Genomic DNA, 18,119 nt, shown 5'->3' with positions numbered 1-18,119 from the left:
CAGGTAGGTTTCAGAGCTCCCTCCCCACCCCCTGGTCCAAAATAGTCCAGTGGCAGCTTTAAGACCAAGTTTTATTCAGGTACAAGCTCTCCCTCCTCTGCGAGGACAGATCTGCATATTCCCCCCCCCCCAATAGCTAGCAATCCAAAACAGTCCAGTGGAGTCTGAGCAGTGGGTGTTGCCTTCTGACACACTTCCGGTGATGCCAGGGGGTGTGACGTATGCAAATAAGTTATGCTAAGAAGTTGTGCTAATGAGCTCCTGCACCTCTTTTTCTACGAAATGGCCCCTGTATATTGTACATGCTATATGTAAACCTATGAATTTATAATTACCAAGAACTGAACAAAGGAAAGAACAGCATTGCAGAAATAATTAATCTGATAATACTGACAGTTCAAAAATGCACTAATCTATATATCTAATAGCCAAGTTGCCCCCTCCGTGCGGATATCTAAATCCGTACATCAGGGGCACTTGGGGGGCAGAGAGATTTTCCTGCACACTTGGAGCAGTCCCCAGGTCTGCAGAAAAATCTAAAAATTTGAAAAAAGTACATGGGGGATACTTAAATCCCCACAAAAGTAAAAGAGCATTCCATGCGCATGTACAGATAATGTCCTGGCAACTGTCTTGCCCTCACTGCCGCTGGGGGGGAAGGCTTGGCGGGTGGCTGCTGCTGCCGCTGGGGGGGAGGGGGAGCACATCGCAGGTCCCCCTTCTTGTATACTATAATATTGCTTTGACTGCACCGCTTCTTTTAATGTGTCGTCGTCCCTACGGTAGTTCAGAGGCCGTAATGCCCTGAATACCATCACCAGAGGAAGGCGTTGACGTCTGGGATGATGCTTTCAGAAACAGGCAGGGGAGCAGGGGAGACAGACAGTAATGGGGAGAGCACTACATTTTCCAGTGACAAAATGTTTGGGTTCAGTGCTGAGGACCTGTTTGTTTCCATTGATTGACTTAGCCAATATCTTTAACAACAGGTGAAGTGATTTCCCAAAGAGGAAATCCGTAAGCATGAAGATGTTTGGTGTAGTGGTGTAGAGAGCCGGTTTGGTGTAGTGGTTAAGTGCGCGGACTCTAATCTGGGAGAACTGGGTTTGATTTCCCCACTCCTCTACATGCAGCTGCTGGTGTGACCTTGGGTCAGTCACAAGTTGCCTCAGAGCTGTTCTCTCAGGAGCAGTCCTCAAGAGAGCTCTCTCAGCAGCCCCGCCTACCTCACAGGGTGTCTGTTGTGGGGAGGGGGAGAGAAAGGAGATGGTAAGCTGCTCTGAGACTCCTTCGGGTAGTGAAGGGCAGGGTATAAATCCAATCTCTTCTTATTCTTTGTATCCTGTGCTATGGTAAGGAGGACACAAAGTGGTACAGAGATGAACAAGTTGATGTTTAGGGGCGAGGCCATCTGCCTCCTGCCATTGTCGGGGAGGAAGAAGGAGGGAGTCATGCCAGTTAAAATGGCTGATGGACATGCGGGGGGGGGGCATGGAGTGGACGTGGCAGGCTAGAGGCCCAAGTTGGTTCATATGTATATTTATTCACTTTCTTTCTTTGTACCCCACTTCCCTCCCCAATGGGGGCCCAGAGAGGCTTACCCAGTTCTCCTCTCCTCCGTTTTATCCTCCCACCAGCCCTGCGAGGCAGGTTATGCTGAGAGTGACTGGGCCAGCCCCCCCCTCCCAGCAAGTTTAAGAACATAGGAACATAAGAACATAAGAGAAGCCAATGTGGGACCAGGCCAAATGGCCCATCCAGTCTAACACTCTGTGTCACACAGTGGCCAGAAATACCAGGTGCCATCAGGAGGTCCAGCAGTGGGGCCAGGACACCAGAAGCCCTCCCACTGTTGACCCCACTCCACAAGCACCAATAAGACAGAGCATCACTTGCCCCAGACCAAGAGTTCCTGTCTGTACCTTGTGGCTAATAGCCACCGATGGACCTCTGCTCCATATGCTTATCCAATTCTCTCTTGAAGCCGTCCATGCTTGTAGCCGCCACCACCTCCTGTGGCAGTGAATTCCATGTGTTGATCACTCTTTGGGTGAAGAAGGACTTCCTTTGATCCGTTCTATGGCAGAGTGGGGATTCGAACCTGGGTCTCTCAGATCCCAGTCTGATGCTTTAAACAGTACGCCATGCTGGATTAAAGTTCCTTCAAAAGTGGCTGGGGTTGGTTCTTTGGGGATCTGGGAGGATCTTCCTGAATTCCCATCGTAACGGTTCCCACACAGCAACTGACTAACAACTGTTCCTTTATGGGGTGGAAATCCTCATGGAGCTCACTGGAATAGCCCCCCCCAGGTGACCTCTTCTCCATCCTCTTCCAGTCATTACCTGGTGGTTGTCCCGGCCATCCTGTATCATCCCAATGTGGACAAGGTCTGCGTCCTTCTCAGTTCCCTCCCAGAGAGCGTTCACCTGACTGTCACGCTGGAGATGAAGACCCAGAACCATTCCCTAGTAGAGAAGGACGTGGAGAAGCCCGGAGCTTTTGAGTGCATCGACTTCAAGGTACATGTATCTGTTTACTTCGTTTATACACTGCTGTTCTCCCTGATGGGTACCCAAGGCACCTCACATCAATCTCTTCTCCTGCATTTTATCCTCCCGTGAGGTCAGTTAGGCTGAGAGAGTGTGACTGGCCCAAGGTCACCCAGCGAGCTTCCATGGCCAAGTGGGGATTCGAACCCGGGTCTCCCCGATCCTAGTCAGATACTCTAACCACCACATCATGCAGGATCATTGCTGCAAGTGTTGTAACTCTATGGGGGGGGGAATATGAGGGCAGATGGGGCACTGCCCCACCCACTCCGGCTGTCCCCAGCACCAGGCCCCGCCAGTGTTCCCTCTAAGCTGAGTAAGTGTGAACCAGCTCACTGTTTTCTAGCTCACACTTTTTTGTCTGAGCTCAGAAAGGAGGGCTCCAGAGTAGACTGATTTATGCAGTAGCCAAATCACTTGCTCACAACTTTAATTCCAGTGGCTCACAGAGTAAAATTTTTGCTCACAGGACTCCACAGCTTAGAGGGAGCACTGGGCCCTCCCCAGACAGAGGGTGGCATTGCAGGCTGCCACCTGAGTGCCATCCAGCACCATTCCGCCACATACACTAGGGATGCCAGCTCTGGGTTAGGAAATACCTGGAGATTTGGGGGGTGGAGCCTGGGGAGGGCGGGGTTTGGAGAGGGGAGGGGCTTCAATGGGGTATGATGCCCTGGAGTCCACCTTCCAAAGAGGCCACTTTCTCCAGGCAAACTGGTCTCTGTCAGCTGGAGATCAGTGGTAATCAGTGTTCCCTCTAAGCTGAGTCAGTGTGAGCCAGCTCTCAGTTTTTTAGCCTCTGGCTCACCCATTTTTGTCTCGACTCAGGAAGGATGGCTCCGGAGCAAACTGACTTATGCAGCAGCCAAATGGCTCACTCACAACTTTAATGCCAGCAGCTCACAAAGTAGAATTTTTGCTCACAAGACTCCACAGTTTAGAAGGAAGAAGAAGAAGAGAAGAAGAGACTGGATTTATACCCTGCCCTTCACTACCCAAAGGAGTCTCAGAGCGGCTTACAAACTCCTTCCCCTCCCCACAACAGACACCCTGTGAGGTAGGCGGAGCTGAGAGAGCTCTGAGAGAAACTGCTCTTTTTTCAAGAACAGCTCTTATCAGAACTACGGCTTGCCCAAGGTCATCCAGCCAGGTGCAAGCGAAGGAGTGGGGAATCAAACCCGGTTCTCCCAGATTAGAGTCCGCCCACTTAACCACGACACCACACTGGCTCTCGCTGGTGGTGAAAGGGAGTGGTGGGGAATGGCCAGTGAGAGACAAAGGCCCAGAGCACCTCACCTTGGCGTTTGTGGATGTAGCCCTCAGAGCAGAATAGAGAAATGGCCCTGTGCGGAAGGGATGTGTGACACCATAGAAGAACTTCTGCGCTAGTGCAGCTGCCTACCTTTTTCCTCCCTCTCTCTTTCAGGTCCCACTCTTCATTCCAACAAAAGATAGACCAGTAAGTATCACATCTCCCAGCCACTTCCCTCCTCCTACTAAATGTGTTCTGTCCCTTAAAGGAAGGATTCACATGATAGAGGGAGGGGAGGGGACGGTTGCCATCTCTAAGTTGGCAAATGACTGGAGATTTGAGAGGTGGATCCTGGGGATGGTGGGGTTTGAGGTGGGGAAAGACCTCAGCAGGGGAACTGATCTTGGTCATCTGCAGATCCACTGTAATAGTAGGAGATCTGCAAGTGCCACCTGGAGGTTGACAACCTTAGGTGTGAGAGAGGTTTATGAGTCATAGGAGGGAAAGGAAGACAGGGGAGACCAAGGAAGGACAGGCTGGGAAGGGGATGAGCAAAGATCGAAATGGCTTAGGAGGGAAAGGAAGACGCGACTAAGAAAGGACAGACTGGGAAGGGGATGGGCAAAGATCAAAATGGCTTAGGAGGGAAAGGAAGAGGAGACCAAGGAAGGACAGACTGGGAACGGGACAGGCAAAGATTGAAACGGCTTAGGAGGGAAAGGAAGAGGGGACCAAAGAAGGACAGACTGGGAAGGGGATGGGCAAAGATCGAAATGGCTTAGGAGGGAAAGGAAGAGGAGACCAAGGAAGGACAGACTGGGAACGGGACAGGCAAAGATTGAAACGGCTTAGGAGGGAAAGGAAGAGGGGACCAAGGAAGGAAAGACTGGGAAGGGGATGAGCAAAGGACAGAGGGTTCAGAAGGGCGTGGGAGGGAGTGGCAAGAGGAAGATGGGGTATCCACAATTGGGGTGGGCATCTTAAGCTCCTTTTTCCTGGATAAGAGGAGCCCAGTTTGGGAGGAATTCCCCAAAAGTTTCCAGTTCAGCAGCAAAGAACGTCTGCCCTACTTTCAAAATGGCCATCTGTTCTCCAGCCTCCTACATTGAAAGCGTTTTTCTCCTTTGCCTTGTGGAGAGTGAAGAGGTGGCCCACGTGCACGTCCTCATCCGCAAGGGTGACAGTGTGAGCTTTGAGGGCCGGAAGAAGGTGCTGGTCAGGTCCATTGACATCTACAACATCATCGAGCCAGACAAGCCCTTTTACAAGCCTGGAGAGACAGGTATGCCTGACCGGCTAGCAGCCCTTGGGAGAGGCCTAGCCCTGCAGGGGCTCCTGCCCCACCTTCAGAATGGCTAGGAGGGAGGGAGGGAGAATAAAGCTGGGGAAAGCTGAGCGCCTCTGCTGCTTGCAACAGCCCAAACTACCGTCCTCCCCAACAGCAAGGAATGCAGGCCCCGCAGGTGCAAGCAAGAGTCACTGTGAAAGGTGCGAAGGTTGTGGACATCACATACTGTCTAGATAGGTAGATAGATAGTGCCAGGGAAGAGTCAGCAGTCATGGTGCATGTTGGCATCAGTTAGGGTTGCCATTCCCCTACTGTGGGTTTACCCGCTTTCTGGGCCCCCAATCCGGTGGCCCGGATTTTGCTGGCAAGGGGAACCCCACCCCCAAACTGCTGTGTTCACACCAATGTGCCTGGCACAATGATATCACCTGGAGGTGACTTCATCGCACAGGGGACATTACGGGGGGCACTCTATCATTCAAGGAAAAACTCTATTGAGGAAGAAACAGAACCACCCCCCACACCAGCAGTCAAGTAAGACCGGGCTACCCTAGCACCAGTGACATTGGGAAATATAGTTGTGTGGTCCTGGAGGAAAAAATTAGGATACCAGGCAGAAAGTTCAAGGCCAGGACCTCAAAGGTGGCATTCTCAGAAGTGCTGCCGGTTCTATGCTTAGGGCCAGCTAGACAGGCACAGATCCGGGGTCTCAGTTTTGGATGAGAAAGTGGTGCTGGGAGGATGGGTTTAGATTTGTTAGGCACTGGAGAACTTTCTGGTACAAGCTGAACCTGTACAAAAAATATGGGCTTCACTTGAACCAAAAGGAAACCAGACTGCTGGCGATTAAGATCAAAAAGGTGGCAGAGAAGCTTCTGAACTAATCCGGGGGGGGGGGGGGCAGCACAAACAGGTGGGGGGGGGGCAGAGCCAACAGGAGTTGGGGAGCCTCCAGTTCAGGACAAGTCAGTCCAAAGGGATGATTGAGTAAACACTCAGGGTACTATTGATAGGAATGTAATAGAACTTGGGAGTGAGGGCATGATGGTGACTGAGGGTCATGTGTGGCGACTAAGGGGCCGAGGGAGGTGATGATTACTGGAGAGGGAAACACATTATAGATGTCTATATGCCAATGCTAGAAATCTCCAAGCCACGACGGTGGAGCTGGAGTCCTTGGTGTTCAATTACAATTTAGATATGTTAGGTATCTCAGAAACATGGTGGAATCGGGAAGATCTATGAGATACAGTCTCTCCTGGGTATAAGGCAGGACTGGGAGGAATGGGTTGTTGTTGCGTTGTACATCAAAGAGAACATAATATAATAATAATAATAATAATAATAATAATAATAATAATAATAATAATAATCTTTCAATTTATTGATCGCTCAATCCTGCAGAGCTTGCTGGCTCTGAGCGATTTACAGTTACTCAATATTACGAGGGACTAACAATGATTTGTGGGGTAGGGGAGGACAACATATATACATCTTAATTCACACACATTCGCTGACGACGAGGGTTTCGTTCAGTTGAAGATCAGGGGAATTAACTCCCCAACCCTAAGGGTTACTTAAAAGTGGGGGGTTACCTGCATGGCCCACCTGCTCAAACCCTTGAGGCTGATATTGAGATGGAGAAGGAAATAAGGGAGGTGACTAAAGCAGATGATGTTATTATACTGGGAGACATCAACTACCCCCACGTTGACTCAGGAAACATGTGCTGGAGTCAAGCAGTAGACATGAGATTCCTAAACATCAATGACCGCACATTGGAACAGTTGGTCACAGAGCCAATCAGAGGGGTAGTGATCTTGGACCTGGTTCTGAGTGGGTCTCAAGACCTGGTGAGAGATATAGAGGCTATAGAGAGAGATAGAATTGCTAAACCAATTGGAAACAGTGACCACAATGCTATTAAGTTCAGCATTCAGGTCAACAGAAAGTTACCCCTAAAGTCCCAAACTGTAACATTTGATTTCAAAATAGGGAACTTTACAAAAATGAGGAAATAGTAAAAAGGAAGCTGAAGGGGAAACTCAAGAGAGTCAAATCCCTAGAGGATGCTTGGAAGCTATTTAAAACCACACTAATTGAAGCCCAAATAGAATGCATTCCACAGATTAGGAAAGGCACGGCCAAGTCTAAAAGAAGACCTGCGTGGGTAACAACACAAGTCAAGGAAGCTATAAAGAGTAAAGAGCCTTCTTTTAAAAAGTGGAAGATCTGCCCCAATGAATTGAACAGGCTCTGGTAAAAGAAATGTAAGTCAATAATTAGGCATGCAAAAAGAGATTTTGAGGAGCAGGTTGCTAAAAGCATCAAGACAATAAATGTTTAAAAAAAATATATCCAGAGCAGGAAACCAGCCATAGAAGCAGTGGGGCCTTTGGATTACAAAGGAATAAAGGGATTGCTAAAGGAAGATGGGGAGATGGCAGAGAAGCTCAATGACTGCTTCAGTGTTCGCTGTGGAAAGTGTGGGGCACATACCCATGCCAACAGCCCCTTTTTTCAGGAAGGGAGTCTGAACTGAGCCAAATTGAGATGACCAGAGATGACGTTGTAGACATACTGGGGAAATTAAAAAAATTATATGTCTCCAGGTTCTGATGGCATACACCTGAGAGTATATGTAACCTATGTGTATATGTAATTCAGCTGCTGTACCAGAAACCTGGAGAGTAGCAAATGTTACACCAGTTTTTGAAAAGGGATTCAGAGGGGGAACCAGGAAATTACAGGCCAGTCAGCCTAACATCTTTCCCAAGCAAATTAGTAGAAGCTGTAATCAAAGATAGAATTGTTAGGAACACAGAGGGACAAATCAGCCTGCTGAGGCAAAATCAGCACGGCTTCTGCAAAGGGAAGTCCTGCCTCACTAACTTTTTGGAGTTCTTTGAGAAAGTCAACGAGCATGTAGACAATGGTGACCCAGTGGACATTATATACCTGGACTTTCAAAAGGCTTTTGACAAGGTACCTCACCGAAGACTCTTGAGTAAACTTAGCAGTCATGGGATAAGAGGACAGGTTCTCTTATGGATTAAAAAGTGGTTAAATGACAGAAAGCAAAGTGTAGGAATCAATGGACAGTTCACACAATGGAGGGAAGTAAGTAGCGGGGTCCCACAAGGATCGGTATTGGAGCCGGTACTACTAAATTTACTCATCAGTGATCTGAAGCTAGGGGTTAGTAGTGTAGTGGCCAAGTCTAGGTCTCAGTTTGGTACAGGAGGATTCAGTCCAAGAAGATGCAAAGAATAAATGGAAATAAGCAGTGACTCACAAAAGCACATACCCTACCCCAATAAGTCTTTAAATTTATTTGATTTATTTGATTTATATCCTGTCCTCCCCGCGAAGGCAGGCTCAGGGCGGCTTACAGTCATATATATTAAAATACATTATACAAATATTTTAAAAGATAAAAGGCGCTACTGGACTCTTTCTACTGCTCTTAGAAACCACAACATTCAAAAAACAGTGGGGGAACATTTTAACCTTCCAGGGCATTCAGTTGCTGACCTAAGACTAGCAGTTCTCTTACAATGGAATCTCAAAGGGAGACTTGAAAGAGAGACTGCTGAATTGCAACTGATAATGAAGCTCAAGACAATGCATTCTCCTGGACTGAATTGAGAACTAGGTTTCTTCTCTCATTACCAATGCCTGCTATTGTCATTTGGCATCTGAAATCACTTCACTCTCCAAGATATAAGGACAGATGGACTCACATTCCAGCTGTATCTGAAGAAGTGAGCAGTGATTTATGAAAGCTCATGCCCTGCCACAAAGTTTGTTAATCATTAAGGTGCTGCTGTACTCTTGCTCCCTTTAACTAATAAGGAATGCAAGCTGCGCTGTTAAGTTTCTCCTCCCACATTAGAAATGGAAAGGGGGATTTTTCCAAGTGCCATGGGATTCCTTCCCCCCTCTCTCCGGTATGCTTTCTCTAGGCCTTTCCCTCCCCTCCCTCTCTCTCTGAAGAAAAAGTGTGCTTGTCCACAAAAGCTTATACCTGGAGTAAAACATTTTTGGTCTTAAACACAGGACTCACTCTCTCTCTCTCTCTCTCTCTCTCTCTCTCTCTCTCTCTCTCTCTCTCGTTCTTTTCTTGCCTCTCTGTCTCTGAAGAAGAAAAAGTGTGCTTGCACACAAAAGCTAATACCTGGACTTAAACATTGCTGGTCTTCTTAAAAGTTCCATGTGGCAGCATTCTCCCCCCCCCCCCGGTTCCTTCTCTCCCCCTCCCCCCCCGGGGGGGGGGGGGGTCCCCGCGCCACTTTTTTTTTGGGGGGGGAGCTCTCAGGCAATTGAAGGAAAGCTTCCTTTCTCTCCTATGAAGCAGGAAATAGGAGAGACTGGCCAAAAAGGGCTGCAATGTTAGAAACAGGAAGCAGGAAGCAGCACAGAATCAGTTGCTCTCAGGCTGGATTGGAGGCTGGATTGGAGGCCCATGGGCCGTATGTTTGACACCCCTGCTCTAGTCAAACCAATGTCTGTCATCTGGAGATCTGCTGTAATTCCAGGGTTGGTGGGTGTCTTTTGAGATCCACACCGGCTTCTAATGAATTGCTTGCTGTTTGATCTCTGTTCCCCCCCACACACCATAAATATTTTTATCTCTGTTTTTTCCAGTCCGTTTTCGCATTGTGAGGCTCAGTTACGAGTTCAAGGGCTCACCGCAAAAGGTGAGTATCGATTCTTCTTGGGCGGGCCGTTCGGCAAGAGCTCGCAGGGCCATCCACTTACCGGGCCCCGGGCCCCCAGACGAAGATCTCCTCTGAGCTTTTCCCTCATGAACCCCAGATCCAACCGTGATGTAAAAACAAGTTTTGCCACCCATTTGTGCCCCGGCAAGTAGTCCCTCCCTTAGTGGCCCTGACAAGATCCATTGGTCCTTTCATTTGAAAAAAAATGGGACTAGGCAAAGGGTAAATACTCTGCACTGCCTCTGAGCAAACCACGGCTCTCGGTATCCTGTGCCATGAATCCCTTGTGAACGGGCCGCAGAGAGTGTTTTGCTGTGTGTTGAGCCATAGGGTTGCCACCCTCCAGGTGGGGCCTAGAGACCTCCTGGAATGACAACTGATTCCCAGACAGCAGAGATCAGTTCCCCTGGAGAAAATGTCCACTTTGGATGATGGGCTGTATGACATTCATTCTGTTCTCCTGCAGTTCCTCCTTTCCCCCAAGCCCTTCCCTCCCAAGGCCTTATCTCCAGGAATTTCCCAGTCCAGAGATGGCAACCGTACAGTGTACCCCTCTCCAGGGTTTGCCTGCCTCCTTTGATGTGGCAGTCAGATGCGCTGCCCCGTAGCTATGGGGGGGCTATGGGGGGGCTCTTCCCGCTTCCTTAAAGGCCCCTCCACACTTGTGGCACGCCCGTCCTGCCAACTTGACTGCCCAAAGCTCAGTGCACTCCCTTTGCAGGATGTGTGTGTATTCAAGGGCTTGCCAAGTGCGCTGGGGTCATTTCCTGCTGGAGCGCACAGGAGCGGAGCTCCGGCAGTAAAGAGTCCAGGGGGCGGGCACATGCAACAAGCCCCACCCCCTGCTCCCAGCAGCCCTCAGTCAGAGCAAGAAGCAGCCAGGTAAGTTGCAGAGCCCCCCCCCAGCCCCCCCGGTCCAAAACAGTCCAGTGGCACCTTTAAGACCAAGTTTTATTCAGGTACAAGCTCTCCCTCCTCTGCGAGGACAGATCTGCACGTCCCCCCCCAAACTCTGGGTCGGGAAATTCCTGGAGATTTGGGGGTTGGAACTTGGGGAGGGCAAGGACCTCAACGGGCGTGTAACGCCAGAGACTCCACCCTCCAAAACTGCCATTTTCTCCAAGGGAGCTGATCTCTGTAGTTAGGAGATCCATTGCAATTCCAGGAGATCTCCGAGACCCACCCGCAGGTTGGAAGCCCTTTTGACACGAGCAGGGGAACAGAGAGGCCAGATAGGGCAAGGAAGGAAACCCAGTCTCTCATGCACTGACCTTTCTGGGCAGGGAAACAGGATTTGGCAAAACGTTTAGCCTCCCTTTCCCAGCCCCAGTCCGTATCCCCTCCTCCTCCCCCCATGTCTGATTGTTTTGATGCTAACTTGACCAATTTGGGGTCCACTCTCTCCAGCCTCCAATATCACGTGGAGCTTGGCTCTCAGTTTGAGGACACAAAGCAGCCGGTCAGGGTTTCCAGCTCTGCTTTGGGGAATTCCTGGAGATTTGGGGAGTGGAGTCTAGGGAGGGCCAGGTTTGGGGAGGGGAGGTGCCTTAGGAGTCTAATTAAGAAAGTAGATGGGTCACAGTAAAAAGCAGTTAAGGCTAGCAAATACGATGACAATATGCGCAGAATATATCAAGAAAATATATTTGAATGTAATTTAAGCAGATGCACATAAGCGTTTAGTACAGTTATGCACATAGGCGTTTGGATGTCTAAGTGTGCAATAGCACAGACCTCAATGAAAAAACACAAAAGACTTGCTTAAACATATAAAATAAACTGTTAATGTTGAACTCAGAATTGTTTTGACGAAGATTCCGGACATTTTCCTCTTCGTTTCGCAGTATTCCTTCTTCAAAAATAACTGTTCTCTCTTGCATGACGCTATGAAGCTATTTAAAACCACACTAATCGAAGCCCAAGTAGAATGCATTCCACAGATTATCATCTGCAAAGTGATCTGATTGACTTGGCCTTAGACTAGAACGTTAGCACCTCATCTACATGGATTCCTATACTAAAAGCATTCCTTCTTTTCTTTTCTCTCTTTCTTTCCCTCTCTCTCATTCTTTCCCTTTTCCCCACCTTCTTTCCTTCTCTTTCTTTCCTTCTTTCCCTCCATTATGTCTTTCTTTTTCTTTCTTTCGCTCTTCCCCTCCTTTTTTCCCTTTTTCTTTCTTTCTTTTCCCCCTTTTTCCTCCTTTTTTCCTTCTTTCTCTCCTTCTCTCCCTCCTTATTTCCATCCCTCTCTATCTCTGCACAGATCTGTGTGAGGGCAGATCTGTGCGTCGCCCCCCCCCCCCCCAGCTAGCAATCCAAAACAGTCCAGTGGCACCTTTAAGACCAAGCTTTATTCAGGTACAAGCTCTCCCTCTTCTGCAAGGACAGATCTGCACCTTCCCCCCCCCCAATAGCTAGGAATCCAAAACAGTCCAGTGGAGCCTGAATGGTGGGTGTTGCCTTCTGACACACTTCCGGTGATGTCAGGGGGTGTGGCATATGCAAATGAGTTATGCTAATGACTTATGCTAATGAGCTCCTGCACCTCTTTTTCTGTGAAATGACCTCTGACTCAAAGGATTGACTAACATATGTCAATTTCATCGCTTTCTTTGTCATTGTTCTTTAAGACAACTGTCTGCTTTAATTACATTTAAATATATTTTCTTGATATATTCTGTGCATATTGTCACGGTATTTGCTAGTCTTAGCAGTCTATCATGCCATAGAGTCCACCTTCCAAAGCAGCCATTTTCTCCATAGGGACTGATCTCTTTCCTGGAGATCTGTTGTAAGTCTGGGAGATTTTCAGCCACCAGCTAGAGACTGGCAACCAGTGTTCCCTCTGAGCTGAGTTAGTGTGAGCTAGCTCACAGTTTTTTAGCCTCTGGCTCACACAGGAAGGAGGGCTCCAGAGCAGACTAATTTATGCAGGAGCCAAATCGCTCACTCACGATGTTAATGCCAGTAGCTCGCAAAGTAGAATTTTGGCTCACCAGATCCCACAACTTAGAGCAGTGATGGCGAACCTTTTAGAGACCGAGTGCCCAAACTGCGACCCAAAACCCAACACGGCAATTTAACCTGGATACTGAGGTTTTACTTTAGAAAGAACAATTCATACATTAACTTAAGATGATCCAAACAAAGTAAGGAAAGCAATCCCAAATGCTTTCATTTACTTAAAATTATTTGGCAGAGAATTTGACACTTTAATGATGGTCTGGGCCTGGCTGGGGCGATGGCACGCGTGCCCACAGAGAGGGCTCTGAGTGCCACCTCTGGCACCCATGCCATAGGTTCACCACCACTGGCTTAAAGGGAGCATTGGTGGCAACCCTATTTTTTTTTAATGCTAATGACAGATTTGGGGCCCCGTCTCTCCAGCCTCTGATATCACGTGCAGCATGACCCTCAGTTTGAGGAGATAAGGCAGCTGGTTAGGTTTGACACATCTGGGCAGGGAAATTCCTGGAGACTTGGGGGGTGGAGCCTGGGGAGGGCAAGATTTGGGAAGGGGGAGGGACCTCAGTGAGGTATAAGTCCTGTACAGTCCATCTTCCAATGCTCTCAGTCTCTCCAGGGGAACTGATCTGTGGAGATGAGCTATCATTCCAGGAGATCTCCAGATACATGCACACACACACCCCGGAGACTGGCAACCCTTCAACCGGCCAAGGGAAAGACAAGGTGGCTTTGCACAATGTTGGGAGAACGGACTTTGGTTCTAATCTGTCCTCTCTTTTGTCCTTGCAGATCCATTTGGTCCAGCTGATGGTAAGTAGCCAGGAACCTTTCTGTACATAAGCGAGCACCTCTCCTGTGCTGTTTTGTGCAGCTGGACATATTTTGCATAGTTGGGGGGGGGGGAGAGTGCAGCGTGACATGGAATATTGTGTAGCTGGACGTGCGTAATGTAAGGAGCCAGGTCTTCTGAAAAAGAAATGGATGGAAAGAAACAGAAAATCACCTCATACTCATCTGAAGCAAACCCCATCAAGGAAGGGCACGAGCTTAGCAAAGCTTCACTGTCTGCCCTGGGCTTTCCCGGTTAATCCATCACAATAAAGATGCAAAGCTGCCCGTCGCTAACAGCCAACTTGAGGTCCCCATTGTCACCGGGTGGCTAGGGATTGTCCACCCCTGTTCTACAATAGACATGGCAAAAGAAACTTTTAGGTGTGAAGAATATGTAACACTGGAGGGAAACCCCCCCAAACACATTGGCGGGAAGTGACATGGAGAGCTGTAGCAGCAGGGGTCAGGCCTGTAGCTATGGTGGGCTTTTGGGGGGCTCTGCCCCCTTTCTTAAAGGCCCAGCCCCACAAGAATTTCTCCTGTAAATGATTTTTTTCAGTCATTTTAAAACATTTTTTAAAGGGTGCTTCTTTAAGCAGAGTGGGGTGCTGTGGTTGACTAATTCCTGCACTGAACAAGGAGGTTGGAGTGGGTGACCTCTAGGATCCCTTCTAACTCTGTGTCAAGAAACTGGTCTCCTTGAAGAGAGTTTATCCTGCCTGTTAGCTTTCTTGACTGTAGAAGTCATCACCTCCACCTGCCGGCTTGTTATCAGAATTGTTGCTGGCAGAAGTGATTAGCTGTCATCTAAAGTGGTTGACAGCTTGCAATTTAGAGATCTATCCTGGTAACAGCCTTCTATTGGCTAAATGGCTTTTCTTTCTGCGTTGAGAATTTCAGCCCCACCAGAAAAAAATTTGCCCCACAAGCCACAAAATCCTGGCTACGGGCCTGGCAGGGGTATGAGTGTATGTGTGCATGGGCGGTTCTTTACTTCCTACAGTACCTGCCTCTTCCCATCTCCTGTCCATTGCCAGGCCAGGCCACGCCTGGCAACCCAAAATATCTGCCATGGACGTTGTTGGGGTCTGGGTGTTCTAGGTGTGGAGCACATGGGACCCCAGGGTATGGAGTGAGGGGGCTTTCTTACTGAAATCTTCCCAAGAGGAAAAATAGGGACAAAGAACAGAGAATCTTGGTGAGTGAAGATAGCAGGGTGTTCAGGCAAGTATTTAAAGGGCTGCCACCCTGGTAGTGTCTTCCATGCAGGGACTGTATGACCGACTCCCCACAAGAAGCTGTGCCACCCTCGCTCTCCTATTTCCCCCGCTTGCATTGGACAATTTCACACTATTCACTGCACAGCCGCATTTTGACCCGCAGCTCCCCCCGATTTCCCCTGCGTCTTCTCGATCCTTGTTTTTTGAGATCAAGAAGACATGGGGGAAAGCAGGGGGAGCTGTGGGTCAAAATGCGGCCGACGCACAGCAGATAGTGTGAAACTGACCAATGCAAGCGGGGGAAATAGAAGAGCGAGGATGGGACAGCTTCTTGTGGGGAATCGGTCTATGTCTCTCTCCTCCCTGAAAATTCCTCTCAGGACGAACCAGATGTCTAGGTGGCTTGGAATACAGTTGTGTATAAGGTGAAATCTTCCCTCCCCCAGCTGAGCTGTCAACATACTTCTGACAGATGTGGTAAATCTATAGGCAAAGTGATCTGTACATAGTATGAAGATGCAGGTTTTTATCCTAAATACAACCAGTGAATTGAACGTAAATTTTGCTCACATTGTATCAAGGGAAGGTTCCAGTGGATGATTTAGGAAGATGTTCTCATTCAAGAGCCCCTGCTGTCTTGCTACCAATCTTGTATTCTTCTTGTAGGAACACTGATGAGTGATAATATATATATATATATATATATTTTTCTTCTGCCATCAGTTTTGGCCTCATGTTTTTATCTCCCAAGTGACTGGTGCAACTCTCTTATTTTCTGCTTGGACAAAGTCTCTTACACAGACACAGACGTCAGCATTTTTTTACAACCTGTCTGTAAACTTCACAGTTCTTTTTGTCTTATCCCATGGACAGGATCCCAATAAGAACCGGATTGGCCAGTGGCTGGATGTGGAGACCAAACAAGGCATTGCGGATTTCTCCTTCCCTCTTCCCTCAGAAGCGGCCCTGGGAATGTATACCATCCAAGTGGGGGAGAGCAAACGTGAAGGAAGCACAAACACTTTTGTAGTGCAGGAATATGGTGAGGGGTTTTTTTTTGGGGGGGGGTCACTTTGCCAGCAAGGGGTGGAGGCATTTGGAAAGAAATGTTCCTCCCCCCATTTCCCCCCAATATTCCCAACTTTTTTCCAGTTTGGTGTAGTGGTTAAGTGCATGGACTCTAATCTGGGAGAACCGGGTTTGATTCCCCACTCCTCCACTTGCACCTGGCTGGATGACCTTGGGCAAGCCGTAGTTCTGTCAGAGCTGTTCTTGAAAAAAGAGCAGTTTCTGTCAGAGCTCTCTCAGCAGCCCCACCTGCCTCACAGGGTATCTGTTGTGAGGAGGGGAAGGGAAATAAGTTTGTAAGCCGCTCTGAGACTCCTCTGGGTAGTGAAGGGTGGGGTATAAATCCAATCTCTTCTTCTTGAAAAAGAGCCGTTTCTGTCAAGAGCTCTCTCAGCCCCACCCACCTCACAGGGTGTCTGTTGTGGGGAGGGGAAGGGAAAGGCGTTTGTAAGCCGCTCTGAGACTCCTTTGGGTAGTGAAAGGCAGGGTATAAATCCAATCTCCTCCTCCTCCTCCTCCTCCTCCTCCTCCTCCCCTGTGGCTTCAAAATTCCCAGGGATTTTACATCTCTAATCCTGCAAATAAAAGGAAGAGAAGATCTAAAAGTCCTAGTCATTTTTTCCCTTCCTTTCCTCCCCTTGGTTTAATATTTAATATCTGAATTAAAATACTGAGATATTGTAAGTATTTATTGAGTCCACAACTCATCTCTCCTTTACCGGGAAGTTCGAGATACCTGATAAAACTATATGTGGGTATAAAACACAACAATGAAATGTAAATTAAGCAATAGGAACAAGTCATAAGACAAACACAACATGCACCCGGCAGAAATGGGACAGTAACATGAGGAGAGTCACTGTGTTAATGGTATGACATCATTTGTGGTATGAATCCGGAAGTGATGTTGTGCCACTCTGGGATTCAAGCTTTTATCGTATACCATACTATAGCAGGAGACCTAGCAACTCTATAAGTAATGCATATATTCCTTCTGAACGATGGCATGGCAGTGCTGGTGGGCCTCTTTTGGGAGTTCCACCGGGAGCTGCCACCATGAAGAATAATCCTGGGCTGCATCCTCAGAAGGTGGGGCTGCTGCTGCTGCTGCTTCCTTTTCTGCTATTGTATCTCCTTTTCTTGGTCCCATATTGGAAAAAGATGCAGTTTTACAATCTAATAGTTTATCCATCATTTAACACATTATTCGACCATTAAATTCTTCCTGAACTAATCAGTTCTTAAATCAATGAGGCAAAAGAGGGGGGGGGGAATCTAATTTCCAATCAGATTCAATTAAATCAGTCAAATCCGAAGTGATTCCCAATGCTTTTGAAGCATAAACGAAGGTGCGAGCCAAGAAAACAAGCTGACTGTAAATATGGGTATACCAATGAGATGGATAAACTGTAACCACAGGTAAAGCTGAATCGTGAGGAAAGGAGGGATATAAATTTTTTAATAAAAATATATAAATAATTGAAATTGTACAAAGTGGTATACCGGTATCAGTGTGTGTGTGTGTGTGTGTGTGTGTGTGTCACAATAAAGATGCAAGCTGGGAGGATAATAGCCTTACCCTATCCCTATCCCTATTGATTTATTAACTTTGGTTCATTTATGACTCTTGCTGAAATGCATGCTGGGAGAATAAAATGCTGACATGCTACTATTTTGCTAGAGCTTGTTGCCTTAACTGCCCAGCCTAACTGCGCATGTTTCTGGAGTTGGTTAGCCTAACTGAATGGAGAACAACAGCACCCTGTGCCTATATGGATACTTTCAGAGCTTCATAGTTTAAGAGTTTAAAGTACTGAGTTCAGACATGTTGAGTAGTGATCAGCTCATGCTTTATTAAGTAGGCGAAACGAAATACAAACTAGCGAGGTCCAAGCTCTACTTATATTCCTGCAGTACCCCACACCTGTGATAGGCTATTTACAGTGGAGTAGTCCTTCATAGGTCTACTCTAGAATCCGGGCACTCCAATTGGTCTACCCTGGGATCCGAATCCTCTATTGTTCTAGCACCCGAAGGTGTGCTTGACCACATGGTCAAGCTAGCGCAGTTGTGTTCCATAGCAGTAGTATACAGTAGTGTTCCATAGTAGTACACAACAAAGAGAAAGAAGTGCCTATTGTTTAGCTAAAACACACACACACAATCTTTGCTTGGGAAAACCCAACTCACAGGTCTGAGCCCAATTAGAAAGTTGTGATGAA

At 47.9% G+C, this 18,119-nt stretch overlaps 1 protein-coding gene across 1 annotated transcript in view; it reads left to right on the top strand.

The window, feature by feature from the left end:
• LOC107109242 (alpha-2-macroglobulin-like protein 1) overlaps positions 1-18,119 on the top strand; it is a 130,462-nt gene that overhangs the window by 2,353 nt on the left and 109,990 nt on the right. The window contains 6 exon segments of the mRNA XM_015409819.1: positions 2,311-2,520; positions 3,977-4,009; positions 4,940-5,084; positions 9,738-9,790; positions 13,568-13,588; positions 15,703-15,871. Coding sequence (XP_015265305.1) covers positions 2,311-2,520; positions 3,977-4,009; positions 4,940-5,084; positions 9,738-9,790; positions 13,568-13,588; positions 15,703-15,871 — 631 coding nt within the window.

The sequence above is a fragment of the Gekko japonicus genome, unplaced genomic scaffold (assembly GCF_001447785.1).
Source record: "Gekko japonicus isolate JY-2015 unplaced genomic scaffold, Gekko_japonicus_V1.1 scaffold170, whole genome shotgun sequence".
Lineage (NCBI taxonomy): Eukaryota > Metazoa > Chordata > Lepidosauria > Squamata > Gekkonidae > Gekko > Gekko japonicus.
This window is presented reverse-complemented; position numbering and strand designations above follow the sequence as displayed.